This window comes from Mustela nigripes, chromosome 2 (genome assembly GCF_022355385.1).
Source record: "Mustela nigripes isolate SB6536 chromosome 2, MUSNIG.SB6536, whole genome shotgun sequence".
In the NCBI taxonomy this organism is placed as follows: domain Eukaryota; kingdom Metazoa; phylum Chordata; class Mammalia; order Carnivora; family Mustelidae; genus Mustela; species Mustela nigripes.
Genome location: NC_081558.1, coordinates 4583028 through 4590604, shown reverse-complemented (window position 1 = coordinate 4590604; position 7577 = coordinate 4583028). Strand labels below are relative to the sequence as shown.

At 53.5% G+C, this 7577-nt stretch overlaps 1 protein-coding gene across 1 annotated transcript; it reads left to right on the top strand.

The window, feature by feature from the left end:
- Positions 1 to 3904: 3904 nt before the first annotated feature.
- CD70 (CD70 molecule) lies at positions 3905 to 6567 on the top strand. The gene is made up of 4 exons (XM_059387688.1): positions 3905 to 4009; positions 4216 to 4422; positions 5191 to 5224; positions 6124 to 6567. The coding sequence occupies exons 1-4, from the start codon at positions 3920 to 3922 to the stop codon at positions 6510 to 6512; spliced, it is 720 nt and encodes a 239-aa protein (XP_059243671.1). The 5' UTR covers positions 3905 to 3919; the 3' UTR covers positions 6513 to 6567.
- The last annotated feature ends 1010 nt before the right edge of the window (positions 6568 to 7577 follow it).

The following is a 7577-nucleotide window of genomic DNA, read 5'->3' as shown; positions in this document are numbered from 1 at the left end:
AATTTCAGAACCGAGGAGGGGAGAAACCAGGCATGTGATGCAAATGTGTAATCAAACTCGGGCGCAGCCCCTTCCGGCTTAGAGGACCCAGCTGGCCACCACCCGCTCCAGCCCTGCTGCTGTGGGAGGTGAAAGTCCTGGCCCCACACGCTTTGGCCGGCCGCCTGAAGTTTTAAAAAATGACCGGTACTGGGGCGCCTGGATGGCTCGGTGGGTTAAAGCCTCTGCCTTCGGCTCAGGTCATGATCCCAAGGTCCTGGGATCGAGCCCCGCATCGGGCTCTCTGCTAGGCAGGGAGCCTGCTTCCTCCTCTCTGCCTACTTCTCTGCTTACTTATGATTTCTCTCTGTGTCAAATAAATAAATAAAATCTTTAAAAAAAAAAAAAAAAAAGACCGGTACTTAGCCCAGGCATAAGCCCTCGGGGAGCCTGAGTGGCTCAGTGGGTTAAAGCTTCTGCTTTCGGCCCAGTTCATGATCTCAGGGTCCTGGGATCCAGCCCCATATCGGGCTCTCTGCTCAGCAGGGAGCCTGCTTCCCCCTCTCTCTCTGCCTGCCTCTCTGCCTGCGTGTGATCTCTGTCTGTCAAATAAATAAATAAAATCTTAAAAAAAAAAAAAGAAGAAGAAGAAGCCCTCAATCACGAATGGGTGTTTGCGTTGGTTCTGTTTTCCTCCTTCTTACTACAAATCACACCACATGGAACGGATGTGTGGATATCTGCGTTTGTGATGGGGGACAGTGTGCGTGTTCGAGAAAATTCCCTGAAGTATGAAAATGCCCTGAAGTAAGAAAATGCCCCTTTCTGCGGGCAGAAAGGGAAGGCGCCTTCTGGTCTCTTGGCTGATTTTGCCGGACCCCGCCCTTGCTAAAGGTGGGATCCATTTCTCATCCGATCGACCCGCTGTGAGGACGCCTCTGCAGCCACAGGTCGGCAGCCCAGCCAGGCCCCCAGCGCTACGATCTTTTTCCAATTCATAGGGGAAAAAGAAAAATGTGTATTCTACAGGCTTTGAACTTCCAAATGCTTTTATTATGAAAAGAGAGCATATCCGACGACGTTATTTCCCGGGCACACGCGTTTCTTTTTATAAGCAGACTGCTTTTTCTGTTTTGAGTTTCTAGAGAGTATCAGTCATTTCTTAAAGACTTCACATATGGGGCTCCTGGGCGGCTCAGTCATGACCCCAGGGTTCTGGGATCGAGGCCCCCATCGGACTCCTCCCCCCCTCCACTCCCCCTGCTTGTGTTCCCTCTCTCGATGCGTCTCTCTCTGTCAAATAAATAAGTAAAATCTTTAGGGGGGAAAAAAGGGACTTCATTTATATTTCCTGCCTTAAAGGCAATCATCATTAATGTCTGATCAACCTTTCCTTTTTCACGTTTGTTTCTTATCTTGCGTGTATGGGGGGGGGGTTACACCTTTAAATTGCTCGTTTTAATGGCATGATTACTCATTTATATGTGAAACCATGAGCATGCAATTTATGTCTTCCTAGTTGCTGTTTTTTTTTTTAAGATGCTTAACATCTCACTGCACCAGGGTGAATTTTTATGAAATCACCACACTTTCGGTGTTTTCTTGGTTTCTTTTTTTCCTTTTTACACTTAAACCTTTGATCCCGCTGGAATTTACTAGGGCTCTGGCCATCTCTTTGGCTTTTCAGTCAACCGCTGATTGCTGTAATTTGCAGTTTACTGCCCAGAGAAATTGTCACCCATTTTCTGTGTTTATAAGCCATTCGAATTCCTTTCTTTGTGAATTGTCTATTCGAGCCCTAGTGCGTTCTTCTAATGAGTGTTTTGTGGCTGAAAATAACAAAATCAAGGGTGGGCCTTTATTGAGCCCTTACTGTATGCTCAGACCGTGCTAATGCCTTATACACGCGTCCTTCCTTTGAACCTCATCAGAGCCCACGTTATAGATGGGAATATTGACCTTAAAAGCTGATGAGGGCATGAGTTTCCCAAAACCTCAGCGCTAAAATGTGTGACTTTCTGGAGAAAGGCTATAGGTGACTTTCTGGAGACGGGAATCCAGGCGTGTCCGGGGATTGCAGATCCCATGTACCTGACCAACCATGTACCATGGCTAGATGGAGATAGGGGAGGGACACTGGTGGGAATGCAGGAAACCATCAAAAGTCCGTTGTGGGCTTACAAAAAAAAAAAAAAAAATCCGCTGTTGGGGTGGGGGGCAGCACTTGGGAGGCTCAGATGCTTAAGCACCTGCCTTCAGCTCAGGTCTTGATTCCTGGGTCCTGGAATCCACCTCCGCATGGGAGGCGGTTCCCTGCTCAGCGGGGAGCTTGTTTCTCCCTCTCCCTCTGCTGCTTCCTCTGCTTCAGTTATCTCGCTCACTCTCACTCTCTGGTCAAATAATTAAATAAAATCTTAAAAAAAAAAAAAAAAGTCCGTTGCATGACACAATGGGGACTGGAGGTTCTGGAGATGGGGTTAGTGGCTAGAGCTAGACTTTAGAAGCCGGCGGGGGAGCAGTACAATAAGGAAGGTTGGAAAAAAACAAAATTCCTTGGCTCAAGCCATCACCGCGCTCGGGAGAGCTTGAGGTGGGGGAGCCTTTGGGGGTCCCACCAGCTGAAGCCCCCAGACATAATGCTAGGGCTTTAGGGAAGCAAATTCCTTGAGTAGTTGGTAGTCCCAGGGGGCGTGCGTAGCCAATCAGCTGCATCCCAAGGATTCTGAACGTGTTTGACTCACTTCTTTCTTTCCCCTCCGTCAGCCAACGTGGTTGCCTCAAGTTCTGAAATCTATCCCGCCCTATCCTTCCTCCAGGCCAGATCTCTGTGGGTCCTCACTTTGGAAGGAAATGTTCAAATTCCGATGCCTACAGGTAAAGCTCCCCGGAACACGGGCCGCGTGCACTTGACTCCCCCGCCCCGCTACAGCAGCTTTCCTGCCGGGCCAGCTTAGATCGTCGGCACAATCCCACGAGCCCAGGTGGTCTCTCTACGCCTTGTAGCTGTGCCTCTGGTACCAGAATCTTGTGGGGACCCCAACACAGTATCGTAAAGGGGGAGGCTTACAATGACAGAAATTTATTCTGTCACAGGTCAAGAGACCAGATGTGTGAAATCAAGGTGTCCACAGGGCCTTCCTCCCTCCCAGGGCTTCAGGAAAAAAATCCTTTCAGAGGCACCTGGGTGGCTTGGTTCATTAAGCATCTGTTTTCGGCTCAGGTCCTGATCCCGGGTGTCCTGAGATCTGGGATGGAGCCCTGCATCGCATCTGGCTTCAGGCTCAGTGGGGAGCCTGCTTCTCTCTCCCTCTGCAGCCTCCCCCCCAATTTGTGCATTCCCCCCACACCCATAAAATAAGTTTTTAATTTTTTTTTTTTTTAAGAACCTTTACTTACCTCTTCCCAGTTTCTGGTGTTCCAAGAAATCCTTGGTGTCCTTTGGCTTGTAGATAAATCCCTCTGATGTCCACCTCCCTCTGCACATGGCTGTCTCCCCTCTGTGTCTCTGTGTGCCCTCCCCTTTCCTTGCAAGAGGGCATTCATCGGATTTAGGACCCACTGTCGTCCAGTATGACCTCATCTAATTACAACCAGGAAGACCTGGTTCCCAGGCGAGGTCACAAACCAAATGAGGTTCTAGGCAGACACGATCTGGGGGGAGGAGGGGCACACTTGTCAACCCACTGCCACCGTCAGGAACAAGGGGGCCCCGGAGAGGAAGAGAGAGCTGAAGGGTGTTGTGGGAGGTTCAGGAGAGCAAGCCGGCCAAGTGACCATCCGTCTGCTTTTACTCTCCTTCTATTGGGCAGGTCAGTCACGTGGCCCCACAACGCGCTGGGGAAGAGCTTTCCCTGTCTGCTTGCCATACCCCTAAAGCCCAGCGCAGCAGCATCTGGTCCTTAGGAGATGCTCAGTGAAGGTTTGTTGAGTGAATGAATGAATGAATGAATACCAGAAAGACAAGGGTCAGGAGCCAAATAGGAAGTCTGAGGGGCCGAGGCAGCCCTTCGATCCCTGGCGCACCACCCCGGTAGGAGCCGAGGATGGGCAGAAGCTGGGGGGGGTGGGGGGAGGGCGGGATTTCCCTGCTGGGTGAACAGCTCAAATCCCTCCCCTTTGCCGGACATCCCCAGAGTGCGTTGGGGCGGGTCCCAGGCAGGTTTGGGCAGGCAGGGGCCTCAGGGCTGAGGGAGGGCTGTCGCTTCCTGTCCTCGCCGCTGCTGGGCGGCTCGCCAGCGCGCGCCAGCCGAGGCAGGGCCGATGCAGCTCCGGCTGAGGACCATGATGGCAGAGGAGGGTTCTGGCTGCCCGGTGCCCCGCCTGCTCTGGGCGTCCATCCAGAGGGTTGCTCTGCCGGTCTTCATCCTGGCCGGCGTGATCGCTGTGGTATACTGCTTCTTGTGCCAGCGCCCTGCGCAGCAGCGGCAGCTCGAGTCACCTGGGGTAAGTCGAAAAGGAAGGTGGAGAGATGCAAACCTGCCACCTGCTCCGTGGAGCGTGGGGACCTCCGGGAGGGGGAGGCTCGTGGGGGCGCAAGGGGAGGGGGACAGCCGGGAAGAGAATGCGATCGGGCAGAGCCGGGCGCAGACTGAGAGACAGAACGCCGGGGGAAAAAGAAAAAAAAAATCGGAATGAGATGGAGACGAGTCCTTCTGGTTGGGGAAGAACAGAGACCGAGCCGGCAGACAGGGCATGGCTTCTCTGAATGTCTGGGCTTCGGGCGCGGGAGGAGGTCGGGAATGTCGGTTGAGCCCGGGAGGTAAATCCCGGGTGGGGATCCCGGAGTGCGGAGGTTGCAGCTGAGAAAGGGGCATCCGGTGTGGGCACGGAAAAATGACTCGTCTTTGGTGTTCCCCCAGCAGGCTGACTCAGAAGCTGCTGGGGGCTTCACAAAGCCGGGAGGGGGTGGGCTCGGGACCTCCAAGGGCAAGCGACCCACAGCGCGCTCTTCTGGAAACCCCGGACACCCACCACAGGGACCCCCTTTGGGGGCAGCGCAGGGGGGGCGGCACTTCGCCGCGGAGAGACAGCAGGTGTAGGCAGTTCAAACCTACTTCCTCTTTAAAAGCTCTTTTTAAAAAAGTCACAACTCGGTCCAACGTGTTGAGAAGTGGGTAGGAGGACCACCAGAGGAAAGAGAGGTCTTCATTTGGGGGGACCTTAAAGCCTTGATGCTGATGTGCCCACCGGTTTTCTCTTCTTTCCTTCCAGTGGGATATGGCTGAGCTCCAGCTGAACTACACAGGTAACCCCTGGTGCATGTGGGGGAGGCAGAAAGAGAGAGGGAGAAAACAAGAGAAATCGAGATGGAGAGACAGAAAGAGAAAGAACAGGAGAAAGGGAAAAAGAAGCAAAGTAGGGCAGTGTTTCTGGCTCTCTGCTCCTGTACCTTCTCAGGCCCTTGCACTTTATCCTCTGCCTTGGGAGAACTAAACCAGGGCCCATCACGGTCACGGTCGGTTGCCAGATTCCTTCATCCACCCCACAGACCTTAACTGGGCAGCTGCTGTGAGCCGGGGCCCCAGCAGGGAAGAGGGCTGTGCTTGGCCTCGTCCGCATGGGCTCAGACAGTAAATGAACGAATGCATAAAACACGCAGCTGCCGTGCAGGGTCCAACCCGCCTCTCATATGTTTTACAGAAAAATAAAGCAGGGCACGGGATTGGGGCCTGCCAGGGTTCGTTTTGCCACGGGCAAAAGTGAGATCCTCAGGAGCAGCGTCCCTGAGAAGGTGGCCTTAGCTCAAAGACGTGGAGGCGGTGATGGACGGAGCCGCCAGTTGGTGGCCTCTGGGGAAGTGGGGAAGCCATTCCCCTCCTGGGCTCTCTCTAACCCTCCCCACGGTGGGGCCTTTCCCCGCTCAACCCCAGAGGCTCGAATGCTGTGTTCATTGCATTTGGTAATGGAAGGAAACCCTGTTCCTCTTTTTCTTCTCTGGCCCTTTCCATTCTGGCGGCTGGGACAGAATACGGTAGATGGGAGGGCGCTACCCCAAGATCTCATCCCCCCCCTCCACCACCAGAGGCCCCACCCAATACCATGACCTTGGGCGTTAGGTCTCAAACCAGGAATCTTGGACACCTGGGCTGTAGCGCTCCTTCCCTAAACCACCGACCCCCCACCTCCCCGCCACTCTGCCTCTAGGTCGGCAACGAGATGGCAGGTTACGCTGGCTGGGAGGCCCCGCCCTGGGCCGCTCCTTCGTGCACGGCCCCGAGCTGGACAACGGGCAGCTGCGTGTGCGACGCAGTGGCATCTATAGGCTGCACATCCAAGTGACACTGGCCAACTGCTCGTCCTCCCTGTGGGCCACCACGCGCCACAGGGCCACCCTGACGGTGGGCATCTGCTCCCCGGCAGCCCACAGCATCAGCCTGCTGCGTCTCAACTTTCACGAAGGCTGTGTGGTCACCTCTCAGCGCCTAACACCACTGGCCCACGGGGACACGCTCTGCACCAACCTAACCCTGCCCCTGCTGCCATCCCCAAACGCTGATGAGACCTTTTTTGGGGTTCAGTGGGTGCACCCCTAATTATTGCCCCTCCTGACCCAGATCTAATAAAAATGCTTTCTTTTTTCTTTGTGTATCTCTGCAGTATAGCGCCTTATAATAAGTATCTATTGGGTCTTTGTCTTCATTTCTGGCACCAGAGCTCCAGTGCCAGAAAACCCTTGGAATTTCCTAAGTGTTGAGAATGATAAAGGTGTCTTTTGTTATGCTAATGAGTGACTTTGGGAAAGCCCTCTGTTCACCTAGGGTCTGGGGCCAGGTTGCCAGGGGAACCAACCAAGGAATTGGGGGTTGGAACTTTCAGTTCCCGCCACCAGAAACCTGCGTCAGGAAGCCTCCTTAAAAACACTGGAGAAGGGACACCTGGGTGGCTCAGTGGGTTAAAGCCTCTGCCTTCGGCTCAGGTCATGATCTCAGGGTCCTGGGATCGAGCCCCGCATCGGGCTCTCTGCTCAGCAGGGAGCCTGCTTCCTCCTCTCTCTCTGCCTACTTGTGGTCTCTGTCAAATAAATAAATAAACTCTCTAAAAAAAAAAAAAGCTGGAGAAGGCGGTCGTGGGCATAGGGAGGGAAAAAATGAAACAGGATGGGATAAGGAGGGAGACAAACCACAAGAGACTCTTAATTTCATGAAATAAAGGGAGTGTTGCCGGAATGTGGCGGGTGGGAGGGACGGGGTGTCTGGGTGACGGACACTGGGGAGTGTATGTGCTATGGTGAGTGCTGTGAATTGTGTGAGACTGAGGACTCACAGACCTGTACCCCTGGGGCAAATAATACATTATATGTTAATTAAAAAAATTTTTTTAATGCTGGAGGATGGGGTTAGGAGAGCGTCAGGACTGGTAAAGGGTGGCTTGCTTGGAGAGAACATGGAGGGGCTGCTGGAGGTTCACCAACCACTTGTAGCTTGGCGCTGCCTGATTCAAACTGGTCGTTTTTTAACATTTTTTTTTTTTAATCTGGGTGCCTGGGTGGCTCAGTCATTACGCGTTTGCCTTCAGCTCAGGTCATGATCCTGGGGTCCTGGGATGGAGCCCTGCACCGGACTCTGCTCAGCAGGAAGCCTGCTTCTCCCTCTCTCACT